Source organism: Vicugna pacos, chromosome 12 (assembly GCF_048564905.1).
Source record: "Vicugna pacos chromosome 12, VicPac4, whole genome shotgun sequence".
In the NCBI taxonomy this organism is placed as follows: Eukaryota; Metazoa; Chordata; class Mammalia; order Artiodactyla; family Camelidae; genus Vicugna; species Vicugna pacos.
The window spans coordinates 7,597,325-7,612,468 of NC_132998.1; the positions used below are offsets into that span (position 1 = coordinate 7,597,325).

At 46.2% G+C, this 15,144-nt stretch overlaps 2 protein-coding genes across 2 annotated transcripts; one reads left to right on the plus strand and one right to left on the minus strand.

Moving 5' to 3' along the window:
* Window positions 1-1,488: 1,488 nt before the first annotated feature.
* Window positions 1,489-4,164, minus strand: LOC140700076 (lens fiber major intrinsic protein). Its single transcript, XM_072972662.1, has 4 exons — window positions 3,805-4,164; window positions 3,160-3,324; window positions 2,658-2,738; window positions 1,489-1,674 (listed from the first exon to the last, which is right to left on the minus strand). The coding sequence occupies exons 1-4, from the start codon at window positions 4,162-4,164 to the stop codon at window positions 1,489-1,491; spliced, it is 792 nt and encodes a 263-aa protein (XP_072828763.1).
* Window positions 4,165-13,568: 9,404 nt separating this feature from the next.
* LOC140700078 (SPRY domain-containing protein 4) lies at window positions 13,569-15,065 on the plus strand. Its single transcript, XM_072972672.1, has 2 exons — window positions 13,569-13,714; window positions 14,089-15,065. Exons 1-2 carry the CDS (start codon window positions 13,630-13,632, stop codon window positions 14,625-14,627), a joined length of 624 nt encoding a protein of 207 aa, XP_072828773.1. The 5' UTR covers window positions 13,569-13,629; the 3' UTR covers window positions 14,628-15,065.
* Window positions 15,066-15,144: the final 79 nt, after the last annotated feature.

The window sequence follows — 15,144 nt, forward strand, 5'->3', positions numbered from 1 at the left end:
GAGGTGAACTTACAGACACTCGTCCCCATCTCCTAAACAAGTGGATTATTCCAAAGTCTTACAAGGATAGTTAGAAAAGTTAGGCTTTATTTGTGAGGAAGTGGAGTTGAGCTACGCGGAGAAGTGGTCTTTTGCGGGGCTGGGGTGTCTTTCTTACTCTAGGTATAGGTTTAAAGCTTGCGAAGTATGCAGAAGGCTCCTAAAACGAAGAGATCAACAGTAAGTATTCATTGGTCTGTTCAAGGTCTCCTCTGACCTCTGCTGAGATGAGTGTATTTTGCCAACAACAAAAGAAGATAGGGATCAAACGAATATCTCGAAAATTATTAGGCATTTGAATAGAAAGAATCAATTTCTGGGACAGGTGGAGAGTTAGAAGAGGTTTGCTAAAGTTGAAAAGACAGAGAAAAGTGAAAAGACAGACAACAAAAAGGAAAATAAAGAAGACCGAAGAAATAATGATAAAAGCAGAAAGAGGCCATTGGAAGAGTGTTTTGGTCTGATCTAAATTAAAACTCTGAGCCTCAAATCCTCTCCCTCCTGTGTCCCCATCGTCATTTCTGCATTTGCTCCAGGCATCAGATTTCCTGTTTTGGCCTTAGGGAGCTCTTCTGGGCTCAAGTACTGTCTGCCTAGAGGCTGCACTGGGTGGCTGTTGGGCAGAATAGTTAAGCTACTTAATTTTTGTAGATTCTAGGCTCACCCACCCTTTATTTAGGTTGGGAGCTAATGGCCCAGAGTCTCCAAAGAGATCCATCCTGCCAGAATGAACACAAAACCCAGCCAGTGAATGTAGACAGGTTGATGTGGATTTACAGAACAGTTCAAACTCCAGTGTTCATTTTTCTCAGAGCTACTTCCCCACCCAAGTCCCTGGGGCAAGCATCCCTGAGATAAGTAGGCTACACTCTCCTGTTAACTTCTCCAAAACTTTTTGGTACAATTGCATCCTGATCTGGGCTAATGCCTCCATTTCCTCCCTGACACCCAACTGCTTCTCCCAACCCTTGGAATGCCTTGCCTCCTCTGAGGAGTAACTACTGCTCCCCTGCCCTGTCTGAAACTCAGAGCCATACACCTGACTGGCAGCAGGGCAGAGGCCAGAAACAAGGTCTTGGTGCCCTGAACTTACCACACTGGGTTGGGAGGGGAAGGTATAGGGTAACGCCTCTTTTCACTTCCCTACCTCTCATGCCATGCCCCAAAACTCAGACACAGCCACATTCACACATTCATACGCACAATCACAATCTTCACACACATCAGCGAAGAAGGGTGGGAGGGGGAGGAAGGGAAGTTTGCACCAACCAGCTCATGAATGCAACTTGAAAGATTTCACACGGCAAAAGGCCAAAAAAAAAAAAACAAAACGTAAATTTAAAAATAAAGAAGTACATGCCCCTCCCCACAGTCTCTTCATCCAGGGGCTGGCTCAGCCCCTCCATGTAAACCCAGAAGCTTCCTACTCCCTCTATCCCACTGGAGCTTTTACAGAGCTTGGGTCTTCAGTTCAACAGGTTCCGCTGTGGCCTCTGGTTGTCCATTGGATTCACTGGGCCTGGCACCCTTGAGAATAGACAGTCTCTCAGAAACGCTCTTGAGCCGGGGGAAGAGGAGAAAGTCATAAAGGAGACTGCCCAGGCCTCCTCCAATGATGGGGCCCACCCAGTACACCTGCAGGAAGAGGAAGGAATAATCAGGTTTGGGGAGGGGCTCAAGAGCAAGGCTGCTCTTTTTCCAACCCCACTGTTGAAAAACAGACATCCTGCGCTTGGCACATTTAAGCCAAAATCAGTGTTTGTTTGTTTTAAAACTCTAGACAGCTCCACTGCCTATACTTCAGAACTCACCATTTCTTTTGACTCATTAAATCATTCCTTTATCCCACACCTTCTTAGCACATGTATATTCTATTTATTGTTATTAGTTTGCACTAGTTTACACATTGCTTTGAAAATTTATTTCCCCTCCCCTTTTCATTAATGGGGTTACTGGGGATTGAACCCAGGACCTCATGCAAGCTAAGCATGCGCTCTGCCACTGAGCTCTATCTCCCACCCCCCGAAAATTTATTTTTTTTAAATTTAATTTTTTAAATTGAAATATAGTTGATTTACAGTGTTGTGTTAATTTCAAAAATTCTTTTAAATTGTGGTAAAATATACATAACATAAAATTTACCATCTTTACCATTTCTAAGTGTACACTGAGGAGTGTTAAGTCTATTTATGTTGTTGTGCAGCCCATCTCTAGAACTTTTCATCTTGCAAAACTGAAACCCTATAGCCATTAAATAACAACTGCCTGTTTCCCCCTCTCCCCACCATTTGTGCTCATACACACTCTGATGCCTGAGAGTAGAAGTTTTTGTCTTCCTGTTCAGTAGTCTTTCCTCATACCTCCTAGTTTTGGAAGCCAGTGGATACTTAGTAAAAATCTCTGACTAACCAGTGAAGGAACCTTATGAGCAAGAGCCCATCTTTCTAGAAAAATGATGAATCCTGCTCACACAGGCGTGCAAACTCTGACAGCCCCCTTAGCTGAGTGCTGGCCAAGCAGTCAACACATCCAGATGGAGAGCAGGAACCAGACTTGGAACCTGCAGTCCACACCCCTCCAGAAGGGCTTCAGGATCTTGCCCTTCTCCTCTCACTCACCCAGTGGTTGGTGAAGTTCCTGGTGAGAATGGCAGGAGCAAAGGAACGGGCAGGGTTCATGCCTGCACCAGTGTAATACATCTGCAAAAGACACAGTTGTAGCTGAGACACTTCCCCTCCACTCCTCCCCAGCTTCTCTCCCACAACCCACCTGCCCCTGAGAGTTGGTACCTTGCCTCCAGCCAGCAGCAAGTAGGGAAGGACAACCCATATGGAAGTCCCATGATGGAGGGAAGTCACTGATGCTCCCTAGGCATTGATGTGAATCCCTAGGCAAAGCCCGCATCTACCCATGTTACATGCCTTTCCACCTTGGGATCAGGAAGAACTAGATATAGCCATCACAAGAGAGGAAAAGAGAGCAGGGTTGATTCCTCTGTGCTGACTGATACCAAGGGAGGTGGATAATGTTCATGTTTGACAGTGACGTGGGCAGGAAGAATGCTTAGAAGTCAGCAAATGTTTGGAGGCCCTGGAGAAGTTGCTCCCCTCTCCTGCTTACCCCAAAGAGGTGCCCCAGGGTGAGGGAGAAGCCGACGGCCAAGGCCACAGAGCCCAGGCGGCCATTCCGCCTCTCGTCGTATGTGGCAAAGATGCAGAGCACGAACTGGAGCGTCAGGAAGATCTCCACTATGGTGGCCTGGCCCACACTCACCCCAGGGTGCAACTGGGCAAAGGAAGAAGAAGGGAGGCAGCTCATGAGGGCTGCCACAGCCTTACCTCCTCAGTGCATCCCAGGCAGGAACCCCCTTATGGCATCAGCTCCCTGGAGACGAAGGACAACACAACCTCCTTCACAGTAACTGTATTTGTTCCTTAGTTTCTCCTAATGATACTTCACAGTAGAAATAATTGCACCCACTTACGTGGATAAAGAAACTGAGGTCCCATAAGATAAAATAAGTTTCCTCAAGAACCAGCAAGGAGTTGAAAGAAAAGCTGGAGCCCGAACCCAGGTTTCTAGATTTTTAGTCCAAAGCTCTATGCCTGCCTTACCCCTCCAAGCCACCTGTTGATCCTCCCCACCCTGAAACACACATACGCACACACACACAAAATGTCCCAGACCCCTGGGGAACTGATCCACCTGCACCGGGCAGGAAGTCAGGGCACCAGGTTCCCCCAGCCCCACTCTGCCAACCATTACCGTGTTAAGTGCTAGGTTTCCTCGGACGGCAGGTGGGGTGACACTGTACAGCACGGCGGCCCCAGCCACGGCTCCCAGGAGTTGGGCTACCATATAGCAGATGGCACGGAGCAGGGACATCTGAGAGCCCACAAGGAAGGCGAAAGTGACTGCAGGATTGACATGAGCTCCACTGATGTGGCCCACAGCTTGCACCAGCGTAGCCAGGGCCAGGCCGAAGGCCAGAGCCACCTGTAAGACATGCAGGGGTCCAGGGGTCCAACGCAGTGAGGCCCCCAGCCCGAAGAAGACATAGAAGAGGGTAGCAAAGAATTCAGCAAATATTGCCCTCCAGAAGGAGGCTGACCGCAGTTCCCACATGGCAGGGGGGATGGTACAATGCCTGGGTCCCTAATATCCCCCTGGCCTGGATGGACAGTCCCCTTTATAGAGGACTCTTAATCCCTGGGAGGGGCAGGCTGAGGTGGCTGGCCCAGCCTCTTAACCCCTTCACAGCTGCAGAGGGCTGGGCCCACCCTCATGCATCGGATAAAGCTGCTGCATTTTCCCCTCCCTCCTCCACTGGGAGATGAGCAGAGCCATGGGTGTGAGGGTGTGGGTAGGGTGAGGACTGGAAGGGACCAAGAAGAGGGGGACTGGAAGAGTCTGCCTTTCTTTTCATGTCAAATTTGGGGTTCCTCACCCTACTTGACATCTATATTAGAACATTCCTCAACTCTGCTTGGAAGGTCAGTCGAGCTGAGTTCACTTCATGGAGTATGAGACTGTGCTCAAGGGGGCCTCCAGGCTCCTCTGAATTGGCCAGGGGTAAGGGTGGGGGTAGGGGGTCAGGAGTGGGGTCCAGCAGGGAAGTTGGATAACTGAAGAGAATTCTTTAGTTCTCTGGGATTTAGAAGGCCTTCTCCCATTGGCTGGTTTGGGCTGGAATCTGTGGACCCTGCAGCTCTGGGACAGAATAGATCTGCTGCGTCTGGCTTTCTCTGAGCCTGGGTTCCCTACCCCCACCCCATGCCAGCACCTCCCTTTCCAAGCCCTCAGCCTGGCCTTTTAAACCACAAAGACAGAGCAGAAAAAAGTGTTTTCCATGGACAGCCTGGGAGTGGGGTCAGGGAGCTGGGCAGGGGAAGAGGGGTTAGTAGTTAAATCTCAGAATCTGCTTGTACTTCGTCTTTCCTAACTCACAAGGTGCTAGCAAAAATACTGAAAGGATGGAAACTGAGTCATGGCTATGAAGCAATGGGAGGGTCTGATGCCTCCTGATATGGCCATTATCAGGACACTGGAGTCCTAAACCTCTATCCCTAGGGAAAGGTCTGGAGGTGGGGGTGTCTGACCCAGGAATTTCACTTCTCACTTACATACATACCCAAGGGAAACTTTCTTATACTTACACCAGGAGACAGTTACAAGATTGTTTATAGCAGCATTGTTCACAATAGCAAAATCTTGAAGTAACCCAAATGCCCATCGACAGGAGAATGGATGAATAAACGATGGTATATTCACACAACAGAAAATTATTCAGCAGTCAAAACGAGGTACCACTACAGTGACACTCAATAGTAGGGATAAATTTTAGCAATAAAATGTCATTTAAAAAGCCCCAGAAGATTACACATAGCATGAAAATCTTTTCATAAAGTAAAAAAAAAATCTAAAATAAAAATATGCTTTTCAAAACACATATATATGACATGCAACTACACAAAAAAGAAAACTAAGAATGATAAACACAGGATTCAGGATGGTGTTTACCTTAGGTTAGGGGAGACGAGGGGATGAAGTGGGATATTTACATACATAAGTACAGATTTCTGTAAGTGCTTCTCAAGGTTCTAGTTTTTCTGTTGGGTAGATGGTTAATAATGACGCTTAATTATTCAAAAAAAAATAAGTTGGAGCCATATATAGGCCAATGAGAGGGGGATGTCATGAACAAAGGAATATTCTCTGCACTTGAAATCCATAACGAACAGCAGCAACCCAGCCCTGGCTTTCCCATCTTCTAGGCGGGGACATTATCCCCACTAGATATAAACTCCAGGAGGGCAGGGATTTGTCGATTTGTCCACCACTGCAAACCCTGTGCTTGACACACAGTGGGCAGTAAATGAGTATTTGTTGAATAAATTAATGCAAGCTCTCTGAGCCTCAGTTTACTCTGGATCAAAGAAAAAGTAGGTACAGGGCTAGTATGGTGCCTGGCACAGAATAAAGCACTTAACAAATAGGAGCCATTTGATGAGGGCTGTGTCAGTCGGAAGGGATTGTCCCTAACCATAGACCCCATGGCCTCTTAGAATAAGGAGCAAAGAGCAGCTAATGTCGTGCCCGCGGAAACACCAAATGAACAGATTTCCTTATTTGAAGCTACCAACCTTTCCCCTTTACTCCTTATCAAATGTTGATAAGAACCTTACGGAGAACCGAACCCCAGCCCATTTTCTTTCACAGCAGCCTCCCAACTTAGGTAAACACCAAATTTCAAGTTAGAGGTGAGGTCTCAAAACCTGGTATTTTGCATATATTTACATATAATTAGCATACACAATATTTTCTGATAGACTAGACTCTTGAAAGGAAAAAAAAAAAGCTGTGTTTCCCCTTGAGGAGTGGAATCCAGCCTTCCCCAAGCCTGCTGCTTTGTATGGGTGCGTTCTTTCTTTCTTTTTTTTTTTTTTGCTTATTTTTTTCAACTCTTTCTTCTTTTTCAATTGAAGTATAATTGATTTAAAATGTTGTGTTAATGTCAGGTGTACAGCAAAATGATTCAGTTTTATATATATATATATATATATATATATATATATATATATATATATATATAAATTTATTCTTTTTCAGATTCTTTTCCATTAGACGTATGACAAGATATTGAATATAGTTCCCTGTGCTGTACAGTAGGCCCTTGCTGGTTATCTGTTTAATATATGGTAGTTTGTATCTAATCCCAAACTCCAAATTTATCCCTCCCCTCCTTCACTTTTGGTAACCATGTTTGTTTTCTATGTCTGTTAGTCTCTTTCTGTTTTGTAAATAAGTTCATTTGTGTAATTTTTTTAGATTCCACATATGTGATATCATGTTATTTGTCTTTCTCTGTCTGACTTCCTTCACTTAATATGATAACCTCTAAGTCCATCCATGTTGCTGCAAATGGCATTATTTCATTCTTTTTTATGGTTGAGTAGTATTTCATTGTGTGTGTGTGTGTCTGTGTGTGTGTATCTCACATCTTCTTTATCCAGTCATCTGTCAATGAACATTTAGGTTGTTTCCATGTCTTGACTATTTTAAGTCATGCGTCTATGAACATTGGGGTGCACATATCTTTTTGAATTAGAGTCTCCTTCAGATCCATGCCCAGGAATGGGATTGCTGGATCATATGGTAAGTCTATTTTTAGTTTTTTAAGGAACCTCCATACTGTTCTCCATAATGACTGCAACAATTTACATTCCCACCAACAGTGTAAGAGGGTTCTGAGTGGGGTTCTTATTCATACCAGTGCTTCAGGTCACCGAGAAACCCACTGCCAGGCCACCTGGTCCACCTGCCAGCGAAGCCCAGCAAACATGGTGAGTACCAACTGGAAAGTGGAGAAAAACTCCATGCCCAGGCCCTGACCTACATAACTCTTCCTGCTCGCCTAGAAGGGACAAGTGATGCTAGGACAAGGGGTGAGAGAACACATGCATCCCTCCCATTGGCCCACAGACCCCATCATCTAGCTACCAAGGAAGATTTGAGCAAAGGATCTGCAATGAGTCACCCAAATTCCTGAGTTGCTGAGCCTAACTCATTGGCCTATTTCAATCATATTGAAAGTGGCATAACGACAGGATGCACAGAGCAGGGCTAGCCCCTCTTTTGTTCATTCCTTAATGCCCTATCAGTCATCCACCCTCATTACCTACGTAGTGTCACCCTACTCAGGGAGGGGGCCTTCTGCCTACCTGGGTGACCAGCTAGGCTGCAGCTGCCCAGAGCAGAGCCAGGTAGAAGAAGAGTGAGGCCAGGACATAGGCTACCCCTGGAGAGAGTCAAGCCAATGGGCAGAGAATAGTGCCACAGTCAGGGCCGGATTTGTCTGGGCCTCACTGACCTCATCAAAAACCAGTGCCAGGCTCTCCACCAGCAGCTCTCCAGGCTGGGGGTGAGGGACTGTGCCTGACACGGAGCTCCCACTGAGGCACGAGGCCCTAAGGACAAACCCCACAAAATTCAGGGTGTCCAGACCTTCAGCCAGCACCTGTCTCCAAAACCACTGGCTCCTCAAGTCCTGGGAGAGAGGGTGGGGAAGGGAAGGCAAGATCAGGCTGTCTCCTCTCCTCTGCTCTCCTACTCCCTCCTCCTCACCCTCTCTCTGTTCCCCTCCCCTTTAACAAACTCTCCCCACCAGGCCTCAGACTCTTCATTCTTTACCCGCTGACCCCTAAGCACCTGAAGTGAAAGGAAGGAAGAAGGACTGAGGGACAGAATAAGGGGGTGGTCAGAGAATAAGGCCTCACTTGGTTGGACTGGGATTCAACAGTGGAGAAGGGGAAAGGGCTTGGCTTCAGTGGGAGAAGGGTGGAGTCTATAGATAAAAGTCCCTCTCTGCAGGACTCTCATCTCCCAGATCAGGTCTAGGTGAGTGGGGTTGGGAGGTGAGGAGCAAGTGTTTCAGGCACCTACCCTAGAGAAAGAGGCAGCCAGAGATGAGAGCTACACTCTTGTGTCAGGGAACAACCCTCATCTCCTTCCTTCAGCCAATAGAGGAGCCTCATTCCTCAACCTGCCACCCCGTCCCCTAGGCAGTGCCCTCCTCAAGGGAGCCCTGGACATTTGTACTCACACATCCTCACACCTAGGTATCCACTCTCTCCAGCCGTGGCCCTTTTCTCTCTCTCTTTAGCCCTTTGGCCCCAGGCCTGCTGAATGAGGAGAAGGAGCTTATAACATCTTCTGTCAACCAGAGGTGCTCACAGTGAAGGGAGAGACTCATTCTTTCACTTCCTAATCATCTTTTATGAACCTGGGTTTCAGGAGCCAGAGAGGTAAAGAGGAAAGCCAAAGTGAGGCTCTATCTGGAAGACAATGAGAAGAATTCCAGGGAAGGCAAGGTAAGGTCATTCCCATCCCTCACCAGAAACTGAGTCAACCAGCGGGAAGGTACCAGTGCCGAATGGCATCTGGACCTCTGGAACTGGCAAAGGAAAGTGCCTTTGAGGAATTGCCTGGGAGCGCAGGGGATTCCTGAGGTCAGCACTCCTGGGATCACCCAGAACACACCCCATTTCATCTTTGTCTTTTCTGACTAGTTTGTTCACTTTTTTTTGCTATCACTTGACTCCATTCTTGTACTTGGGGTTCTTTTCAGAGGTTGCCAACAAAGTTTAGTTTTAGATTCTCCACCTTCCTCTCTTCTGGACTTAAGTAAACATACAGAAAGTCTTGAAGTATTTTTTTTTCCACTAGGAACTATGGAAATGGAGAAATGGGATCTGTAAAATAACAAACTTGGGGTAGTTACAAAGTTATCGTAAGTCTTAGTGGCTTGTAGTAGCAGTCATCCTGGAGTCTCATCTATCTCTACACTTAAGTTTTCTCTTGGTTTACTAACCATCAACATTTCAACCTATTTATATTCCTGGGGCTAGTGATCCTAAGCTTACTACCCCCTTCAATAGAGAAGGCCCCCTCTCTGTCCCAGAAAGGTGCCATTAGGAAGCATAATCCGTAATAGTAGGGAGCAAGTGAGTCTATAAAGCTTAGGGAATCTTTAGGCAGAGCTCTTCGTCTTGCTTCATTTCTCCACAGTGGGTCCCAAATACTACAGCCATTTGTGAGGTTGTCCAGGACCAGCTCACTACCTTTCTGAAGCTATTCCCTAGCCAGCCCATAGCTCTAGGACCTAAAGAATAACTCAGATTTGAGTTTCATGAAAATAGCTCTCTTGCTGATCGTACAGGATTGTACGAGGATCAGATGAGATAATATGCCCGAGCAATACACACATGTTAAGTTAGCTGCCTTAAATCAACATATAAATGAACGGATCCATGAATTAATCAGACATAAACATAATTTATGATTATCAAGTATTGAACACCCTCTATAGAAATTACAATGTGGCTGAATAGCAACATGGTCCTGAGGGGCTGGGTGACCATCCATCTCTGTTTTCACCACGTGGAATCTCTATCCCAGCCCCGTAGCCAGAATGCTAGGTCAGCATGTAACGCAGCTCCATTGTGTGGACAGTTTCAGTAGGACAAAGGCCCCAGCACAGCACAAGCTAGCCTAGCAGCCCCTTTGGCTAGCTCCTGAGGGCCCCCGTTCTCTCCCTTTCTCTGGTTATGCTTTGCTGACTGCTGACTCCTGGCAAAGTCCAGAACAATCACCAAGCTCTGAGTGCATCATCCCGCTCCCACTCATAGTTAAGGGCTCCAGTTAGCACTTGGATCAGATCCAGGCCCCCACATGGTAGAAATGGGCTAATCCAAGAAACAGAGTAAATAGACTGGCCCATCCTGTCCTAGCCTCCTTCTCCGTTTTCTTTCCTGTGGAGTCAGATACAACCCCAAGCCAGCAGACCAGTGCTCCCTATGGGTCAGGTCCTGTTCTAAGCACCTGATATGTGTTATCTCAGATACTGATATTCCCTAGGATTGCACCTTCAGTTTATTCCCTACTTACTCTAGTTTACACCCTCTCCTTGGATAACTTCACCTACATCTACCTCTCCCTTGAAATTTTTATCCATGTATCTATAGAACATTTTCGCCTGAATGTTCCATAGACTTCAACTTCAGCCTGTCCAAAACTGTACTAATTATCTTTCCCCATCCAAATATGCTTTTTCTTCTGTATCCCCTCATTAAGTGAGAAACCTATGAATCAACTTTCCTTCCAGCTTCCTCTCACTCCCATCTAACCAGTCACCAAAGTTCCATCAATTCTACCTCTTAGATAGCTGAGCCCACACCATGTCTCATGTGAGAACTCTAGTGGCCTCGGAACCTGCTTGACCCTGTTTCTAGTTTCATCCCCTCCAATTCATTCTCTATGTTGCTGGCAGCTTTATCTTTATAAAAGTACCGGTAATTTGTCATTTCTCTGTATTCCCTTCAATAGCTCCTGAATGCCTGAAAGACATTCTTACCATGGGATACACGACTCTTCATAATCCAGCCTCAGCTTTTCCAACTGCTCTCCTTATCTCTTTAGCATGAGACTCTGGCAATATTGTGCTTCTTGTTGTTCCTGAAGCACCCACTCTGTTTCATAACCCAGTGCTTTAGCCTAAGCTGTTCCCTATACCTTTAATATCTTTTCCTCTTTTGTCTGTCAAGTAAAATTCTATAATTTCCTAATTACTATGCCTGGAAATGTTAAGAGTTAATTACTTGTTCACGAGCAACGAGGCAGATAAATCATCAGAATGAAGATTGACTTATCAGATGGATATTCAGTCTGTAAAAGCTGGAACCAGTGATTGTTCCAGCTCTCAGGACCAAGGTGGAACCTAAGGAGAAACCCTACAGAAGCATAAGCCTGAAACTTTTGTCTCATTACTACCAAAATGCAAAGTACCGACAAAGCTGGACTTTTCTGAAGGAAACGTCGCCTTCATGACTTTGCTCCTAGGTTTGAAAAGAGTAGAAACCTCTCTTCTCACATACTAAGTGGGATGAAAAGGCTGGGACAGGCTGACTCCTGGTGGAAGGAATGAGCCATTGCATGCCCAGAATGATGGTATAAAACTCCCTTTTTACTCACTCATTTAGTCATTCAAAAGCAGTGAACACTTACTCTGTACTAAGGGGAACACCGAGGCCCTGAAGCACAGGGGACAATGTACTTTATCCCCATTCTTGAGAATTCACAACTTAGTGGGTGAGATAGTTGCCTCTTTAAGTGTTCCCTCAGCAGCACTGGGGAGAATGGGAGACCAGTTAGAAGGCCAATGCAGCAGTCCAAGGGAGAAATAATGTGATAGGGGTTTAATGACAATCACATATGTGTAGTGAGGGAGACAAAGAAGTCAGGGACTTCCACGTTCCTGGCTGGGCAAATGTCTAGTTATGTGTTGCAGTTCAAGTCAGGTAATGTAGGCGCAGGAGGAGGAAGTTTGTGTAAGAAGGCAAAATTAGCTTTAGATATGTTACATTTGAGGTGATTGGGGTACATCCAGGTAGAAATGTCACTAGGCTGTTGGATATACAGATCTGGAACTCAGGAAAGAAATACGGGGTAGAGATTTTGAGAGTTCTTCTCCAATAGGTGATTGTGGACTCCACCAGTGTAAATGGGATAGTCAAGAGAAAATATGTATATTCAAGGAGAAGACATTGGCCAAGATCTTGAGCAAACTGGGGTTCCCTCATCTACTTAACCATTTTCACTTTGCAAGCCATAGCTATGGCATCTGAGAAGTCTCTAACACTCCCTCATATAGTACTCAATCAGAGGATTCTCCTTTGCTTCCTGAGTATCCTATCATCACTTCAGTCATAGCATGTAGTGCATCATAATGCAGCTGCCAATATTCTCATCTATCTCTTCCCACTTTGAAAGAGGGGCTGTGTTTTGTGAGAAAGAATGAAGATGGTAGGCAGTAGTCATATTATGTAGTCTTATGACAATGCAAGGGAATTTGATGCAGGTACATTAAAAGATTAAAAAATTTTAATTTAAGTATAGTTGATTTACAATGTTGTGTTAGTTTCAGATGTAAAGCAAAATGATTAAGTTATACCTACATATATACATATATACATATTCTAGGCACATTTAAAGATTTAAGTAGAGGAGTGGCATGATCAGATTTGTGATTTTAAAAATATCACTCTGACTGTAGTGTGGACATTGGATTTAAAGCAGACAAATGGAAGTTGGGTGTCCATTGTAGAAGCGACCACATTACCACATTTAAAACAGGAAAGCCCCAATTCAGGTGAAGGATGACAGTGGCCTTAACTAGGGACATCTCCACAGGACCAGTGGTTGGAGTTCTCCAGTAAGGGAAGAATTTTTGGTTAATATTTTAGGCTATTAAAGTCCTGAGATCACTTTTTCGAGGGAGGAGACGACGGAGAGGGGATGCTGATACTGGGCTGGCCAGCAGAGCCTTGAGAAGTGGATAGTTTGAAAAACTTAGAAAGCAAGGATACAGAGCCTCAAGCAAATCAAAATGTTAAAAATGTAGGCCCTCCATAACCACCCACCTCGTAACTGTTCCATTCTGAACTGAACCAAAATAGTGGTATTTGGAGAGTAAACTGAGAAAACCAAGTACTGAGTCAAATCTTCCATTGCTGGCCCTGAAAACAGAAAACCAACATTTATAGTATTTGTGCATTTTAATATTTATTAGAACTGCCATTTACCCAGTGGTTGCTAACTGCCTATGTATTCGGGTTATTCTCTCGTTTAACTTTTACTTAAGTCTGACCGCTAGACATTTTTCTGTTTTACAAATGAGAACACGCAGCCTCAGAGAACTGATTTTGCCCAAAGTCACACAGAGGTGCAGGGTTCGAATCCAATTATTATTTAACTCAAATCTATACTTTTAACTGTCTTGCTACACCATCTCTTTAAACGTCCTATTTAGTTAAAATGTGGGCAGCATTCCTCTTTGCACAAAAATTGAATAAACTATCAACTGCGGGTGGAGTCAGAACAGAATTCACGAAAATGGCGGCTCCCTGCGGGGGTGCTGCTCCCTCACGTCATCACACTGCGCGGCAGCCTCTTGCGCACCACGTGCGAGGGGAGCAGGCGGGCAGACGGCGGGGTCTCGGCCGGGGGGCGGGCCCTGTTCATCTGTGCTGCAAGATGGCGCTGCCCTTTGCACGCTCGCTGTGCCTGTGCCGCTGGGGAGCCAAACGATTAGGAGTTGCCGCCGCGGAAGCCCGCAGAGGTAGGATTAGATCCTTTTACTCTCTTTTACTTTCAAAATAGTTTCCGTCTGTTATTCTGGTTGGAGCCCACTCGGAGAAACAACTCCAGCCCCTTCGACTCATTCTCCTTCCCCCATCGGCGTTGGTCTTAAGATTCTAAATCTAGGACACTCTCTGGTTTCTTTAAATACCAGGGCTTCCCCAGTCCGAGCTTTTCGGCTCCTTGGGCTGCGCATACTAAAGCGCTCCCACTTTCTCGCCGGCTTGACATTCTCACTTTCCCGTGTTTCCTTGTAATCTCATGACTGAATGTTTAACATCGGGGTATGTATTTTGTCCCTATTTCCGGAGTTTCAGCCCACGTCATTATCCCGTCTCTTTGCTTTGCCCGCAGGCATCAGTTTCAAACTGGAAGAAAAGACCGCCCACAGCAGCCTGGTACTCTTCAGAGGTGACACAGGTGTCAAATATGGCATGGTGGGATTGGAGCCCACAAAATTGGCCCTGAATGTGGAGCGATTCCGGGAGTGGGCAGTGGTGCTGGCAGACACCGCGGTCACCAGTGGCAGGCACTACTGGGAGGTGACAGTGAAGCGCTCCCAGCAATTCCGAATAGGAGTGGCAGATGTGGACATGTCCCGGGATAGCTGCATTGGTGTTGACGATCGTTCCTGGGTGTTCACCTATGCCCAGCGCAAGTGGCACACCATGTTCGCCAAAGAGAAAGCCCCTATTGAGGGCATTGGGCAGCCAGAGAAGGTGGGGCTGCTGCTGGAGTATGAGGCCCAGAAGCTGAGCCTGGTGGATGTGAGCCGGGTTGCTGTGGTCCACACACTACAGACAGATTTCCGGGGTCCAGTGGTGCCTGCCTTTGCCCTTTGGGATGGAGAGCTGCTGACCCACTCAGGGCTTGAGGTGCCTGAAGGCCTCTAGTATGTCCATTGCTGAAGTACCTAATCACGCTCTTGGCCAGTCTTCCGCTCTAAGTGTCCGAAACCTTTTAACTGTTCCCCAAGCAACCGCTAGCTCCCACAATTCAGTGTCGGGTCTTCTGTGCAATATCTTAGTCATCTTCCACTCCCTTACCCTGTGAAAGCTAGGCATACAGCCACCCTCTCTCCTCCCCCACACTACTGCTAGTTTCCTAGGCTGTCATGAATGTACTTTCTCTGACTTGCTTCCTTCAGTCTCTCTGCCTCCCTGTACCCTGGTCTTTCACAGACTGTATTCAGTCCTGGGGGCTTAATTTCCAGCTATGTTTGAATTTATTCTTCACTGTGCTACCTCTCCCTCCTTTTGCCCACATGTAACTTGTTTGTTTTGGGGACTCTACCGAATCTCTCCAGAGTAAATCTTTTCTACCTCTGGCTGGAGGAGTGGTGCAGTGAATGATTTGGCCCTTTCTGTACAGCATTTACAGTCTGGGCTCTGGCTCCCTCAGGAAGTGCTT